The following is a 17,506-nucleotide window of genomic DNA, read 5'->3' as shown; positions in this document are numbered from 1 at the left end:
TGATGAATTGGTTAGGTGAAAACATACATAGGGCTGCCGTTATATGAATGGGGAGAGTATGTAATTATGTGAAAGAACATTAATATACTGCTTTATTCTTCCTTTTATATGGAGACGTCCACAAAGGCACCAGGTGGATTACATACAAGTATCATGGAATAACCCTCTTTGGACCCTCTTCCAAAAAATCTACACAAAGACACAAACAATAGCTCTGTAACAAAAGCATCAAGGCTGAACAAAGATTGTTTAAGACAATCATTAAAAGCAAGCGCTGCTTTCTCTTCCTTTAAAAGGGAAAAACACCTTTAGATTTTGTATGCAGGTTTTTCTACTCCTCTTTTTTTTTTTTTTTTTACAGCATAGCAAAATGTTTGTCAGAACAAATGACTCCAGCCCATAAAGAACTCCTTACACGTTCTATATAATAATCTCTCTAGATGATAGACCTACCATTCCTCAGGGAAAACATTCAACAATTACTGAAAAGTGTTGGTAGGACATGATAAAAGCCATCATTGACGTGACCCACAAAGACAGGAAAGAAAAATACTAGCAAATCCATCTGTATTACAGCCACATGAATTCAGACATGAAAACAGCACTTGAAATTGGGGGTGGGGGGAGGTACACACAAAAGCATCAAATGGCAACCAAAGATTTAAATGCATACCTGTGGTAAAGAGTTAAAAAGTTGGAAATTAAGCATAAAGCTCAACAGAGGAGTCAATTCTATTCCAAACTTCTTTCATGTTGAAAAAAAATAAAAAGCAATGAGCCTATTTTAGGGCTTCTACTTCCTGGGGGTTTTAGGTAAGCCTAAGAATAGCTGTAGATGTAGGCATAAGGCTTCAGTGCTGTTGCTGAAAAGGGAATCCCAGCTTTAATACGTTTAGTTAGGCGTTTGAAGCAGTGGCAGTAACATAATTCATCACAGCCATGTTAAATAAGTAGTTTATAGGCCGTGAACCACACCAGGACATGCACTAGAAAAACAGCAACCACCCAGTATTGCTCCCCACTGAAAATCTTGAGATCAGAAGTATCGAAGATTTGTTTAAGACTAAATTTTCTGAAGTAATCACACGAGAAAATAACTTGTAAAAAAAACCTGCAAAAATTCTAAAACGCATTAGCAGAAGGTAGAGTAAAAAGCGCACACAGCTTATTAGACAGGATTCTAGAAAGCTAAAGTTACTGGGCAGCTTTTTTCAAAGCCATCATTGTTTCTCCCCACTTAGTTAACAAAGCTGATACCAGATCTCAATATTCTCAATTATGGATCCTTGTGAAGTGATAAAGGAACAGATCTCACTCCTTAGAAGAGTAACTTCCAGATCATTTCAAGATATTACAGCACTTCAGACCAGAATACAAGAGAAACCTTGAGGCGTGCTGTTACACTCCCCAGTCATGTATGAAAATGAAAGAGCTGCCATAGTCTAGAAAAAAAACAATGCCTCCATCTCCGGATTAACTTTCCCTTTTTAATGGAGCACTCTTGCTATTCTAGTTCTTAGGTTCGTTGTCCAGGCACAGCACCTGCCAATGAAACAGCATTAATCTCTTTTCATTTCCTGCTGTTACAGAGGGTTAGCAAATTTCACTTAAAAATATATATATATTTAACACAGAGGACAGAGAAACCAGAGAAAGGTAAGAAGGGAGAAAAAAATAAGTCTCGTATGTGCTTTCCTTAGGATTTCTAGTCAAGTAAATTGAAAGATATACATGGGATCCCTGGATCACAGATCAATGCGTTTAGCTTCAAACTTTTGATTCCAGACTTCCAGTTTTCATTCCACAAAGAGTTCAGTCATCAGTATTTTAGATCGCATTTAGAGAGAACGAATGTTGAAGGCCTATGGGAAAACAGCTAAATACCTATTTTAGAAAATACACGCAGCTTCTCCTGAATATACCATTACAACAGTACAAACATGATTGTGATGAAGCTTAAACAGATTCTCTTCTTTGCTGAAGTGATTTGCAGACAGAACAGCTACGGCTTCAGCTTCAATTAAATCTTCAATCGATGCTTTAGGAATTAAAGACAGCTCCCTGAAGCTCATACACAGGCCTCGGTTAAACACTGCAAACGCTTGAAATGTTCATTTAGGCCACAGCCAAAATGCCTTCTGTGTTAAATATGGGAACAATCATACTGACTTCTGTGAAAGAAGAAACTTTCAATGTGTAGCAACGAGTCATCAACAAAATCTGAAGACTGGCAGAGATATTAACCAAAAGATTTAGTGAAAATACTAGTTATTAAAAAATACTCCATAAATGTGGTTTATGATAGTGTGTTTTTTAAAAAAACTCCATCAAAATTATTTATTTCACATTAAATGTCCAGCAATACTAAGTCCAAGTACATATTTAATTACCATTGCACATGCTTAAGTACTGTTGACTGAGGTCTATTCAATGCCTTTGGTTATAGGATCAGCCCATTTCATTCTGAAGCAAAAAGGACATGATGTCCCCCTCCATTTGTACCTCTTTACCCCCCTCCCCCCCCCCCCCCCCGGAATACTAGAAAAAAAACTTTGACAAAACCCTTGCAGCCACCTTCAAAATGCAGTCAAGTGAGATATGCATCTGAGAACCTCTGGTACTCCCAGAGAAAAGCACCATATCCCCCAGAAGAAAGAAGCCAGATCAGTAACACATTATTTTGAGCACTAAATGAGATTTTATTGCATTGTACATGTTAGAACAATCCCGTTCTCATTTATACTTCTGCGACTTCGAAATACACTATCTTCCTACAAACTCCAGGATAACCCTAATTCACAGAGTAAAAGAAGTTGAAGGTGTCTGCTGCTGCAATCCATTTGAAGAATATCAAGAAGCGTAAGCCACTACAATTTATATTCTTCTTTGCTCTTACCGGTGCCTTTGTGCAAATCTAACCCTCAGGGCACACATGTGCAACAGAAACATTCACACAACCTTGTTTTGATGCTAGTGATGCTGTACAAGTAATACATAGAGGACTGGTGCGAAGCATAACTTGCATATTCATTTCATATATATTTAAAGCTTACTAAAAGTTGCACACAAAGGTGATGTACAGTAAGAGTACTCAGTATTTTACTTACCCATATTTAGCATACAAAGTAAAGCTGAAGTCTTGCAATAACAAATAATTTGTAAGTATTCATGAATATTTGTAAGAATTTATAAATAATTGGCAAGCCCCTTTCCTCCTCACCAGCAGGACAGAAGAGTGCTCAGTGCTGGCACACCACAGAGACTGAGGTTTAGTTGTTTGAGGATATAATGAACCTGCTTCTGTGCAGTATTGTCTGACTACCTGGAACTAACAGAACCACCCAGGCTGTCTTCCAACAACTTAAGAAATATTTTCTGGTACAACTCAACTTCTTCCTTAGTTTCCTTGCTTGTTCATTCTTCCATTGTGTAGTAGACTATCATCCCAAAAGTCAGACTGGAGTCAGGAAAGCTCCCTAGTAAGACCTACGTTATGATGCTGACTGTACTTGTTACTACCAAGCTACACAAAGTTAATGGCTTATGCTTTAGAAAGTTCATATTCAAAGCTGCTTCGTCATAGCATCTACACAGACTGTTTAGGTTTATACATGTTTTTTGTTTGTTTGTTTTTCCTCCAGAAAACGTTTCAAAGATGAATTTACATTCTGGGCAGATCTCCAGGATTACAATCTTTTTTTTTCCCCCCTAAGCTAGGTATGTATTTAGCCTGAGAGGTTTGTCTGAAACATTACAGAACCATTTTATCATGTAATTTTTCTTCTTCTAATTGAATTATGTATGGCAAAGTTATGTTATCAGAATATATATATATATTTGCAATTCTGTCTTTCAGCGACTCTGGACTGGTTTGCTCTTAACATAAGTGACTAAACACTTATTTTTCACAGTATTTACATTAAGAACCTCTAGGGAGAACAACTGATACCATATAACTTCTGCTAATGAGGCTATACAAGTATTACCATCAATAATCTTGGGTCCAATAGTTTAAATTAGTGATAAAATACAAGCTTATCACGAATCACAATGTAATTTGCATCCTTATTGCCACCTGATATGCTCAAGAACTATGTATAGTCATACGGATTGCAAAGGGGCAGCCAAACCTCAGTGCACAGCGATCCCCCCAAGCAGATGAACATCTATGTAAGCGTTTTACAAATATATTTAATATATAAAAAATATGTGACTGTGAAATATATTGCTCCCTCAAGAAGTTACCAAATTTACAAATTCCCATTGTCAGTTTACTTCTCAGTGGAAAATTTGACATGACTTTATACTAGAAAGCAAATATCACTTGTTAATACCGGAATAAGTTTAATCCTTTGAAAGACAATGGTGAAAATAGATGAACCTGTTACTCACAGCATAAAAACTATCAATAGCAATTCCGGTGTCACAAGAGAAAATACTTTTTATAAAGTAAATGTGACAGTAGGAGGCGTCAACATTACTAATCAAGAACTAGAATGCCTCTATCAACCCTGAAGTACAGATCTTCCCATTACGCCACGTCAACATGCATCAGCTTGAGCCTGGAGAAACCACACAAAGCCCGTGGAGATGACGCACTGATACCACATAATGCAGAAATGAAGATGAGATCAGAGTTCTGGATCACACCTCTTACCACACAAATGAAAAGAAAAAAATGTGAAATGGAAAAAACATACATGCATTATTATTAAGCAACAAAATCTGAAGAAAGTTAATAACGTGAAAGGAATAATTAGTGGTTAAAATAGGTAAGAAGCCAGCTATGCAAAAAGCAATGACCTTTTAACGTACATCTGTAATTAAAGTGTAATGTTTTTATGTACATCAGTAATTAAACCATGACGAAGACAGTAAAATTGTTGAAGCAATGCATATATTCAACAAATGTTTTCCATCTGTATTTGATAATGTAGATAACTTCGTACTGCACAAGGATGATGAAATACTTCCAATATATTTTAGCTAGACCAGACAATATCAAAATCAGTTTTAGAATTTTGTAATGAAAAAGATAACCACAAGATCCTGAAAAAATGTCTAAGAACTGGCTTACGATATCTATGGGACCCTGATGCCTATTTCTGGTAAGTTTTGCAGTAACTAGAAAGTTTCTCAAGAGCAGGTATCCCAATATTAAAAATGTAACAACTAATAATTGCAGGAGAGTTGGATCACTTTTAATCACTAAATAAAAAAGGAGGTTAGTTAATATAGTATTAGTTTACTTCACAACAAGAAGCATAATTAGAAGGAAAACAGCATCATTAATCCCAGTCATCGTTTTATAGAAAAGCTATCCTGTTAACCTTCAGTTCTATGCTTTGTGTAATTGCAGTACCACAGACTACTTAGACCTTTATAAGACGCTTCACCTAAAACATGGCATTCTAAACAAAATAAAACTACACAGTAAGAAATGCACTGAGTGAATTAAAAATAGGTTAACTGTTAAATATGGTATCTTCTGCTTATGGCAGTACTAGATCTGAATTTATTTTTGTGTTCTCAGCGAAGTGAAAATCAGAGTAACATCAGTGCTGGCGGAGCTGCAAAGGGTGAGAAAAGGGAGGTTTGGGTCAGTTGGTTCACTACACTCATTCCTTAAAAGCACACTCATGCACATATTAAAAAAATGAATGAGTTTGCAGGAAGCATATACCTAATTCCTAGTTAGAAGTATATGATTTACACTTAAACTTACAAGGCTTAGTCTTTTTAATCCTGAAAAGAAAAACCAGACTGACCTCGATTACAGTATGAAGTACATACAAGAAGCCACACCGAAAGGCTTCTTCATCTTGAGGGTAAAGGAATAAGGACACCAGTGTTTACAAATCACGTTTTAAAATATGCCAAATCACCCCTTGAACCTAACACTAATTGTAACAGCCTTAAACAAATACAGAGAACAGACAATACCCTTATCTCTCGACCTTTTCAGGTCAAAACTAAAACCCTCTCTATTTTTTAGCTGTAAATAATGAGTCAGGGCACACTATATAGGAACTGCAGTATGTAAGTGGTAAGGCTATGTAAACTAATGGGACCTTCTGTATTGCATGGGTTTTACAGCTCATAAGGACAAAGATTAAATAAGCATCTTTGCAGCAACGCAATCTTTTTAAAGAACAGGCAAACGCATTCTTTTTCACGTTTCTTCTAGCTTTACTTATCAACAGTTGTTTTCCTTAAAAAGTGATGTCACCTTTCTTCCTGCCAACAACAGCCTCCTTTACTACCAAGGGCTCTATTCTCACAGGAAGGCCTTTGTTTCCCACAGCACTGTCCAAGAGCTCTTGGACATGTTTTTAAAGCAGTGGAATGCAGCTCTAGATGTCGCAAACTAGTCCGGTCTATTTACTTGCAGATCAGGTGTTTGCTCCAGTGGGTTTTCTGCAAGCTCCCAGCCTCCTCCACCTGCAGAGTAACTTGAACTCTGCGCCTGCAACATAAGTGTATGAAACTGAACTTGAATTACACGGACAAAAGTGTCCCTTTTAATGATTAGCATCAAATTTCCAGAGTAGGTTCAGACAAGTGGGGCACAGGATGCTAGATACAGGCTATTATACAATGTACCAAGTGTGTGCTGCTGGAGCGGGATGATTAATAAATAAGAAGCAAAGTACACCATAGCTGGATTCACCCAGGCTCTTCTCTGCTCTTACACAGCACACAAGAAAGGAACATCCAAAAAAAGCTACTGTACCCTGCTTGTCTGTCAAACCACACCCACTATCTGGAAACCATGCCCAGTGTCCTCATTCACCTTTCACTCCACTCCTTGAACATTTACTGCTCCATAAAAGCCACTCTTCAGCTAAACACTTTGTGCTACATCCTTTCCGCCAAGCTATGCTCATCTAGTGTGCAGCAAGGCCAATTATCCTGCAAATGACACTTATCCGAAGAGGGCACCTCTCCTTAGTAGATTTAAAGTTACTTCATACAATTAGCAACAAACACATCAAATTTGTCCCTTAGAGGTCCTCAATAGAATTGCCTGTACGGGATATATATCACAGGAAAAGGTGTTACTAAGAAAATAAAACAATGCCATAAGAACTGATTTTTCACTCTTTTAAGGTCTTGCAGCAAATTTATTTCTTATGATAAACATATTTTTCACTTAAAATAACCCATAAACTCATTTATTGGGAGTGACAGACTAGAAAAACAATTGTATTTTTATTCTTTACCAAATTTTAATGACTAAGGATATGGCACTATGCACATTGTTCGGATGAAACAAAGACTGCTAGATGAGCCTGCCTCCAAAAGAACAAGGCAAACAGTAATCAAGACAAACAGCAGTGAACAAGCCACAGCTTTTTCTAATGCAAAGAAAAAACATCTTTATGCAAGCTGGAGTTCTGCCCTTTCCAGTTTGCCCAGACTTGCCTCTTTACTGTATGCTTTACCATGTTATTGACAGAGGGCAAGATTTATTTATTTTTTTGCTGACATACTACCACCAGACAAAGCTCTTCCATCAATTATCCAACTCTGACTGAGCACTGGGCTACCAGAGAACAGCCGTGCTAGACACTGTGCAGTCTTCCACAGTTGCCTTACGAGCCACAGCTTCTGACTTAGAACAGCTCTGAGAAACCAAATCCTATTCTGGAGTCTCCACATAAACCAGAAACAAGGTTTTGATATTACATTGAAACCGCTGCGTTTGATATTTTTCCTAATTTGTACCTAACTGGCATTAGAGAGACAAACAAGATGAGAAGGAATCCAACCTAACTCAAGAACTGGCAGTTTCTTGTTTCCCAGAAAAATCACAACAGTTAAATGATACTTATCATTAGTGTTTGACTCCAGCTTCCTACACGGCTTTAAGTTGCAGTTTTAAACATTAACTTCATCTCCCAGTGAACTCAAAAACATTCCTGCAACTGATCAAGTGTTAGAAAAATAATTTTGCTTCCATTCAGTTTCACACAGCACACACTGCAACACCACAGAGCTCTGCTCAAACACCTTGTGTCTGAGCTGAAATTAAGCACGTTTTAGCTATCCGAAATAAGGGTGAATATTAAGGGCTTCAACTTCTTAAAGGTAGAATATCTGAAATGATTAGAAAGAGCTACAGAAAGCTTTCAGAGCAATGTTTCAAAAAGAAAAAACAACAACAACAAAGTCAAAAGCAGTTTGAACAAGTCTTTATTATTCTACTTCAATAAGTAGAAATAACAAGATAACTATTTCCCCAATCCCTTCTGTCAAAACGTTGGGGCAAGATGAAACCCAGCCCTGGCATAAATGCATGCTTTGAAAGAGGAAAAAAATAGAAGTTACTTTTTGTTATTTGTGCCTTACAGCCAAACTTGAACGACCCTGAGAAAACTCTGTGCAGACAAGTCACTGGAAAGATTTACGTGCAGCTCATTAAATTTGTTTTTTAATCCCCTGTTATTGCCTTGCAAGTTGAGTTTTTTTTAAACCAAGTGCTAATCTTGATGAAAATTCATCATGAAGAGTGCTACAATATTGCTTTTTTATTACAAATAGCTAGTACTTCCTTGAAAATATAAATGTGTAAAACAGTCAGCTGACTGCACAGTGCATTTACAGTACGTGATCCAGAGAGTAACAGGCAGCTTAAAGAACTGCTTTGTACATTAGCCCTTGGCCACAAAGAACTTGGCAGTAATACTACGGCTTGAATGACTATTGGGTGGAAAATACTACCACTACCAATAAAAAAAGAATAAAGGTCTCAGTTGCATCTACTTTTATCAGAAACCAGGATACATATACATCGTTGGAACAGGAACTTAACCACAAAACGTCATCATGTTGTAATTCTTGGAAGGGCTGGATCTGCTGCTCCTTATAGCTGGTCCCACTCTCTAGCGGTTTGGACGTCTGCTATCCTGGCTAGGGACTTTTGTAAAGGACGCAGATAAAGCCGTTTTCACCTATACGATAGGACACCTCGAAAGGGTCGACCCAAATAGTCAATTCGCTGGGTAGGAGCTGGAGGAGTCTCTCGTGGCTCAGTCCAATCATCCCCGCCGCCTCGCCTATCAAGGGGTCCATCGTGTGGTTGATCCTAATGCAGCGGTACCCGGAGCCCCTGGAGGGCGTCAGGGGGAACCAGTGGTGCTTGTACCGCTCTGCGGGAGGAACAAAGAGCGGCGTCAGCGCGGCCCCGCGCCCCGCCGCCGGGCCGGGGCCTCCCGCCGCCGCCGCCGCCCGCTCACCGCGCAGCGCCTCCTGCAGGCGCTCCTGGAAGCGCCGCAGCCGCTCCTCGCCGATACCGCCGGCGGCCTGCAGGAGGCGGGTGACGAAGGCCGCGGCCGCGCACACCTCGGCCCACGTGGCCGCCCGCCGGCGCGCCCCGCCGCGCCCCCGCGCAGCCAATGGCGGCGCCGCGCCGCGGCCGCGTCACAAAGGCGCGCCCCGCCCCCGCGGCAGAGGCCGAGGAAGTGCACGCGGCCCGCAGCCGCTGAGTCCGTTCTCGTCTTATTTAAATCTCTCCCCTCCTTCCTCTGGTTCAGCCAATACAGGAGAAAACTCGTAACAGACTTGAGTCTCATCCCACACGGGGGGAGCTCCCACGGAAATGCTCAGTTACTACTGGCAATAGCAGGACAGACAATGTGTTCATTAAAGCATCTATTAATTACAGAGCCCTCTCTGGTTTATTTCTGCTAGGTCCTGCTATCGGACACACTGAAGCAGTCAAGCAAGTTTCACTACGTTTACTATTAGAACCTCTTCAGACTTAGTCTGTTTGTACAAAATCTGCTTCAGGAAAGCAAGTTCCTATCCAGTTTGGACAAAATTGTTTGAAACAGCATGACAGCAATAAAATTCACATATTGCTCCTGCTTACTTGATGTTATTCACCTGAATAAGACTTCTTGCCCCTGCTCTTCCCTACTTAATAGACAGCAACATGACCAAGACAGAAGGGTCAAGAACCTCAAGTGACAGAACTACAGCACCTGAATTTTGGATGGATAGTCCCACTTTCAACAGTCCCACTTTATGACTTCACATTTTAAAGCCGTTGTTTAAAAATCTACCCATCGTATTTCAAGTCCACAAGCTTTGGAGTATAATTCTGTATGTCATTTTATAACCTAGCCAAAGAGATTTTTATCCACTACAGGAAGAAAAAAAAATGTATTTTATCTCTTCTTCAAGGAAGACAGTGAATTTCTGTGCTTTCTTTTCCTTTCCCTCACAACTGTTAGCTCTATATGACCTCTGTTCCTGAGGAAGTGTAGAGAGCTGCATCAAGATACTATTTTATTAGAACACGTGTTCAATTAAGTCCAGCATGCATTTCAGTAACTCAGACTTTAGAAATTAATTAAAAAATAATCTTTGCCGGTAACTGGACATAACTGTCATCCAATTACTTCAGTCTTATTGAGAATCAGAACACAAAATCCACATCTCCAGTTTTGGAGACTTCACTGGTAAGATTATGCAGGCACACATGGACTACGCCACACCACCACAGCTGAGCAGGCACAGTCATTACTTGTAGTCAAGTTACATGAAAAGGAGTAAGCTTGCATTACTTAAGATGCTACTTTGGTTTACACAGAATTCCTGTAGTAGATAATTATTCCTGCACAACAAAATTTTACTGTCACTGTAAGACCAGCTCTGGGACTAAGTTTATCCTGCATATTCTGCCAGGTACTTATCTCAAACGCTTCCCCACATTATCCACATCCCTTCCCTTTGGATAATACAGAATTCCCCTACCATATCTGCACTGTGTGACTTCAAAACCTTTGACACCCTGGCAGTATTGCCACAAACACAGGAAGACAGCTACTCGTTTCCAGGTGACATAGACAAACGCACCAACATGCTTACACTGAAGTCATGAAATTCTTACTAGTATTCAGAATAAACATAGCGTTACTGTTAACAGCATTAAGAGCTATACAAATCCAGACAAGGTATCAAACCGTGCTTAATTACACAAAACACTTCCTCCTTTCCAAGCTGCGTATACCCATACGAATATACGCACAAATCCCTGGTCAGTCAAGGCTCTACTAAAGCTAGGACAGATATTAAGGGACCTGGTTTTGACTTGCTCATGAGAAACTTGAGTAAAGATCAGAGTAGAAAAGGCTTTTGAGGAACCAAATGAAAAGTAGTTGAAAGCACTGCAGGCGAACAAAGAAATGTCACAACACTGCTAGCACAGATCAGTGCTCACTACGTTGAGGTCTGGCACCTAGGTCCACTAAGCAGCGCGTTCAAGTGAAATAAGAAGGTTTTCCTGTAAAAATGAAAAGATGCCACAGCTAGCAGCTGATATCAAAGCCACACCTGGATCTTTTATATTCTCCACAGCAAGTTTCATACTTAAAGCTCAAGCTACACAAACCACAGAAAGAAGACAGAGAAAGCAATAGCTGTATAACTATTAGACTTTCATCTCCATGCCAGAAAATGGTTCCATATGCATTAGTATCTAAACCTTTGGAAACTAGTTATTTGCTGATTATTATAGTAGCCATTTATATAAGCAGTCTGTTTTAGAGAATACCCATGCTTCCTATAACACAACAGTGTGAATGTAATTAAGCAATTGCAAACAGCATACCAGCACAGTTAAGCATGACCCGTTGAAATATGTCATTTTTCAGCAGAAACAAGTTTTAACCAGTACTCTCTCTCACTCTCTCATCCCCACGCACAAACTGCAAGCTTCTTCCCCCCACCCCCCATTTTCTGGAAGACTTTTAGCTTTGAGAGTTGAGAAATCTTATCGCACAGACAGAAACAAATGAATTATCACTACCATGCATATCATCTTCTTTCACAGAGAATTTTTTTTTTTAAGCTTATAAATTGAGATTTACCTTTGCTGTTATTCTGTTCACCTGCAAAGTCATTTCTCTTCAGCAGAAACACCTGGAATGGAGAAAGGCAGTCAATATCTTGTTACATCTTATTAAAAAAAAAAAAGTATATGCAAGTGTTCTACTCTATTTTTCCTCAACTTTAGCTGGGGGGAAAAAATGAAGCTGTATCAGCAGTACATTACCATCGCTATTGAAAAGTAAAAACGGTAAACAACAATAGCACTAGCCCAGTCAGTTATCATATAAAATAATAATAAAATGAAAAATAGGAAGACCAAGTAAAATCTAAGTCAAGATCCTTTTTGCTTAAAGGTCTTAGTCAGCCTTTCTAGAGTGACTGACACAGAACCCTGGACCCTCTACGTGAAGATTTTAAACAACACAAGAAGTTTTTGTTTTACTCAATCTATTTGACGCATCTCTTATTAAACATAATCCAGTAAAAAACATTCTTAGAAACAGTAGTTGCCTTTATCACCAGACCACAGAGCCAAACATTATGCTAACATTCCCACTACACACAGAAAGAATATTTCTGAATACTGGCTTTGTAACGTCTCTTGCTGATGTCTGGGGGAGACAACGAGCTCTGGTCTCACCCTGCTCTCGAGAAACTCTGTAGGAGAAGGACGTGAGGAGGGAGCAAGCTGTGACCCAAACGCCAGGTGTCCTGCGGCTCTCCCGGAGGGCGGCAATGCTGGCCCAAAGGTGCGGTGCAGGCGCCGCCACTCCAGGGCTGCAGCCCTGTCCGAGGGACATCTCCGCTCCTGCCTGTGGCACGGGGAGCGTTGCCAGCAGGCCGAGGGAAGCAATCCTTCCTCTCCGCCGCGTGTCGCGGGACCCGGCATTTGAGCCTGTGCCGGCTGCAAGAGCGGCCACCCTCTTGCTTGGGTGCCGAGGGCCCAGGCCCCAGCGTGGCACCTCCAGCCACCCCTGTGAGGCGGGGGCTCTGTCACAGCGGGTGCCAGGTAGCTTTGGGCGTCCCTGCCCAAACGGGGGGCGTGCGGTGGTGATTGTGGGGGCGTGCTGGGGGGGCTGCCTGTGGCCGAGAGGGGAGGCAGGGGCAGGCAGGGGCTCCCCAACCACCCCGGGGCAGGGCCCCTCTGCTCCTTGGCAGGGGGGGCCCAGGTCGGGCTCTGGGTGCCTGCTGGGACCCTTGTGCCTGCTGTGCCTCCTTCCCCTCCACAGCCTCTGGCCCTGCCCATCAGCCAGCATGGCAGGGACAGAACAGGCCCTTGGGGACAGTCCCTCAGGGACACCTGGCCCCGCAAAGGTGCTCAGTGGCTGTGCCATTTGCTCTCTCCCCTCCAGCATGCATGCTGTGTGGCCGGGCAGATGCTGACCCGAACATCTGCGGCCCCAGACACGGAAGGAATGGACTCTGTGCCCACACGTTTTGCCTGGTGAGTTCCCCCAGGGTTCCCGTCAGCATCCCACCAGGGACGGTCCCTTCAACTATGACCCCTAACGAGATCCTGCTTTTTTCTATTCTATAGTTTCTTGCGAATGGCCTTTATCGGCTTGGAACACTACAGGACGGAATTTTGGGAGTTTTACTGGAGGATATACAGCACACAATCAAGCGGGCATCCCAGAAGGTGAGGACCTGATGGGAACAGGGAGGTTTGGGCCAGGAGATGCTCCCGCGAGCTTAGCCTGGACCCCAAGGAAGCAATCCCAGCCTTTCCAACCCACTCCGGGACAAACTGCTGCTCTGGCAGACGAGCCTTGTCCGCCAGGGGGGTCTGCAGAGCGTGACCCAGCAGCGCCCGCGCCCTGTGCCCTGCCCTGCCCAGGGGTGTGGGGCCAGCGGTGGCGGCATCGAGCCTGGTGCTAATGGGGCTGCTGTGTTCTTTTCAGCAATGCTTCGTTTGTGGCGAGCGAGGGGCCACCATCACCTGCACGGAGACAGGCTGTGAACGCAGCTTCCATCTCCCCTGCGCCTCGGAGGGAGAATGCGTCACCCAGTTCTTTGGGCAGCACAGGTAAGGGCTGCCAGCAGCAGCCAAGCAAGAGAGGACCCCACGCTGGTGCTTCCCAGCAGCCTGGCAGAGCCGGAGGCAGCGCCAGAGCCTGGATGGGCCTGGGGCTCCTTCACGTTCCTCTGCCCTCCTCGCCACAACCGCGGCAGGCCCAGCACTTCTCACCTTGCCCTTCCCTTCCCTCTCCCCGCCAGGTCCTTCTGCTGGGAGCACCGCCCTCAGCAGGCAGTGCAGGCAGCTCCGGAGCAGGACACCATCTGCATCATCTGCATGGACCCTGTGGGGGACAGCAAGTCCTACCACACCATGGTGTGCCCAGCCTGCAGTCACGCCTGGTTCCACCGGGGCTGCATCCAGGTAGGAGCCCTCCCCTCACCCTGCGCGCACGGCAGGTGCTCAGCAGCACCAGGGCCCGCTCACCTCTCACCGCATGTGTTTCTGCTGCAGGGACAAGCTGTGCAGGCATTCTCTGCTTCCAGTGCCCCATCTGCAGAAACAAGGTGGAGTTCCGTTCCGAAATGTCCATCATGGGGATCCGAATCCCAGTCAGGTTGGTGTCCCTCTGCCCTGCTCTCTAGACACGAGGGCACAAGCGCTGCGCATGGCCAGGGACTGGACAATTTCCCTCCCTTCTCTTGCAGAGGACCAACCTGGGAGGACGGCAACGCCTTTGCATCGCTGCAAGAGAGGCACCAGCGCTGTGATGTCAGCGAATGCCTTTACCCACAAGGCAGGGAGCAGGCGGAGGGACAGGGGTGAGTTGCCTCAGCAGCCATCTGGGGCTCTGCCCACGTCCTCAGCCTCAGCACATGCTGGGGGAGCCAGGACAGAGCACAAGGGGTGTGCCAGCCACTCCCTGGCTCAGACACTTTGTCCTCACACCCACAAGTCTTTGCTTCCCCAGGCCCTGGCAGCTGCTGCTGGGCCGCTCCTGTGCTGCCGAAGGCACCCACCGGCGCTGCTCCAACTTGACCAACAGCACAGGCACCTGGGAGTGCGACAGCTGCGCTGGCGTGGGCACTGGTAAGTGGCAAAGGCCTCATGCTGCTGGGCTGTGGCCAGGCCAGGCCTGGCTGCAGGAGCTCAGGGCAGCCTTGCCAGAGTCTCTCTGACCCTGGACGGGTCAGAGCCTCTACTGCCGTGGGTCTGGAAGTCCATCCCACTCACCTTCCTGTCTCCCCTTACAGCCTCCAGTACCAATCTGGGGCTCGCCGGCCCCAGCACCTCCAGTCCAGAGGCTCTGGGGCCCTCCCGTGGCTCCCCAGCACCCGCAAGGAGCAGCCTCAGCAGCACCAGCAGCCAGGCAGCACCGGGGCCATCCCACAGTTCCCAGGAGACTGAGAGGAGAAGGCCAGGGACAGAACAGGGGACAATCTGCCAGCCTGTACATCAGGCCCAAGACACCTGGCACAGTCCCAGAAGACGCCGCAGGAGCAGCCGTGCTGCAGAACCCAGCGCTGGGAGCAGCACCCCCAGCTTGGCCAGTCGGAGGGCACCAGGAACCTCCAGTCACTCCTTGGTGCCCGAAGGCAGACTCCCCGCCGGCCAGCGGGGGCGACCCCGGACAAGAAGCCGCTCACCGCTGGAACGTCCAGCCCCAGATGCCCAGAGCCAGCCCCGAAGACGCCGCAGGAGCAGCCACGCACCACAAAACGGTGCTGGGAGCAGCAGCAGCACCAGATCTGCCAGGGGGGCGGCATCGGGGTCCCCCGGTGGATCCCCAGGGTCTAAACGGAGACGATGCTCCAGCCAGCAGGGGACAGCCCAGAGAAGAAGCTGCTCCCCATTACAACATCAGGCTCCAAATACCCAGAGGCAGACCCGAAGACGGCGTGGGAGCAGACACAACGCTGGAGTGATACCAGTGCTGCTCCAGCTACGACCGCAGAGCACAGCACTGTGTGGGCTGCTGCAGGGAAAGGTGACTCCGTCCTAGACAGACCCAACACAGTCACCGAAACCCGCAGTTTGCAGGCCCAGGGGCTCCTTTGTAGGGACCAAGCCCTTTTGTTCAGGGCCCTGAGACTGCTCTCTGGAGACAAAGCTGGCTTCTCATTACTTACACCCTCGCTTTTATGGCCCAGGCTGTCATTTTCAGGGCGCAATGCCTTATCTTTAGGGCCCCTTAGTTGCACTGTGAGGTGCAGAGCTGCCTTTTAGGGTACAAAGCCTTATTTGTGAGGAAACACCCCGCTTCTTCGGGTCCCAAATCCTCACGCTAGGAGACAAGGCCTCAATTTGAGGGCCCAAAGCCTCCTTTAAGGGTCCAAACACCCATCTGGAGGGACCGAAGCATCACTGTAGGGTCCAGTCCGTGAGCCAGAGACTCCAAAGGCCCAGGGTCCAGGTCTAAAGCCTCACCTTGACGACCAGGCCTCCCCACGCTCCCCCTCCCTCCCCATTTTAAGTCTTCAAAGCCGCATTAGTAAGCCCCCGTGTTTCCTCTCTAGGCTCCAAAGCCTTCTTTTCAGGCTCCAGAACATCCGCTTGGCATCCCAAGTCGTCTTCTGATCGCCTAAACCCGCAGTTTGCAGGCCCAGGGGCTCCTTTGTAGGGACCAAGCCCGTTTGTTCAGGGCCCTGAGACTGCTCTCTGGAGACAAAGCTGGCTTCTTATTGCTTACACCCTCACTTTTACGGCCCAGGCTGTCATTTTCAGGGCGCAATGCCTTATTTTTAGGGCCCCCAGGTGCACTGTAAGGTGCAGAGCTGCATTTTTAAGGTGCAAAGCCTTATTTGTGAGGAAAGCCCCCTCCCTCCCCATTTTAAGTACTATAAATATGAGGGGTTAGAGGGGGGTTGGGTGACGGGAAGGGTTGTGTTGTCGTGGTGGCTTGGGGGCTTACTGTACCCACCCCCGCTAACGTTTGCTCTTTTGTCAGCTTTGGATCCGAAAGTGGGATCTTAACACGGAAAACACAGGGGAGACTTTACTGCTCTCCACATCTACCTTAAAGGAAGTCGTGGGGAGCTAGGGGTCGGCCTCTTCTCACAGACAGCTAGTGATAGGACTAGAAAGTATGGCCTCAAGTTGCGCCAGAGGTTTACTTTGGAAATTAGCGGTGGTTTTCTCGGGTGGGCAGCCAAGTTCCACCGCAGCCTCTCTCTCACTCCCCCTCCTGAATAGGAAAGGGGGAGAAAAAACGATACAAAGGGCTCAAGGGTTGAGATAAGAATGGGGACATCGCTCAACAATTATTGTGACAGGCTAAACAGACTCAGAGAAGGGAGACATTAAGAATTATTGCCTATTACTAACAAGCTAGAGAAGTGAGGAACAAAAGAAAGAAACCCAAAACACCTTCCCCCCATCCACCCTCCTCTACCTCTTTAACCAAGCGGAGCAGGGGAATGGGGGAATGGCGGTTGTGGTCAGTCTGTAGCACTTTGTCCCTGCCGTTCCTTCTCGGTCACTCTCTTCCCCTGCTCCAACGTGGGATGCAGTCGTTCCCAAAGTGATCCTGCGTGGGCTTCCCACAGGCAGCAGCTCTTCAAGAACTGCTCCAGATACGGGTCCGTACCACGGGGTCCATCCATCAGGAGCACACTGCTCCAACCTGGGTCCCCCACGGGCGGCAGCTCCTGCCAGGTCACCTGCTCCTGCGTGGGCTCCTCTCCACGGGCTGCGGCTCCGGCCCGCAATCTG

At 45.5% G+C, this 17,506-nt stretch overlaps 1 protein-coding gene across 1 annotated transcript; it reads left to right on the top strand.

The window, feature by feature from the left end:
- Positions 1-13,090: 13,090 nt before the first annotated feature.
- Positions 13,091-16,394, top strand: LOC136791630 (PHD finger protein 7-like). The gene is given in 7 exon segments (XM_067003364.1): positions 13,091-13,864; positions 14,056-14,229; positions 14,231-14,317; positions 14,319-14,411; positions 14,503-14,616; positions 14,766-14,884; positions 15,049-16,394. Coding segments are annotated over 7 exon segments (1,485 nt in total). The 5' UTR covers positions 13,091-13,715; the 3' UTR covers positions 15,798-16,394.
- Positions 16,395-17,506: the final 1,112 nt, after the last annotated feature.

Source organism: Anser cygnoides, chromosome 10 (assembly GCF_040182565.1).
Source record: "Anser cygnoides isolate HZ-2024a breed goose chromosome 10, Taihu_goose_T2T_genome, whole genome shotgun sequence".
NCBI classification, from domain to species: Eukaryota; Metazoa; Chordata; class Aves; order Anseriformes; family Anatidae; genus Anser; species Anser cygnoides.
Note: the sequence above shows the minus strand (reverse complement) of the source record. Positions and strands in the feature narration are given on the sequence as shown.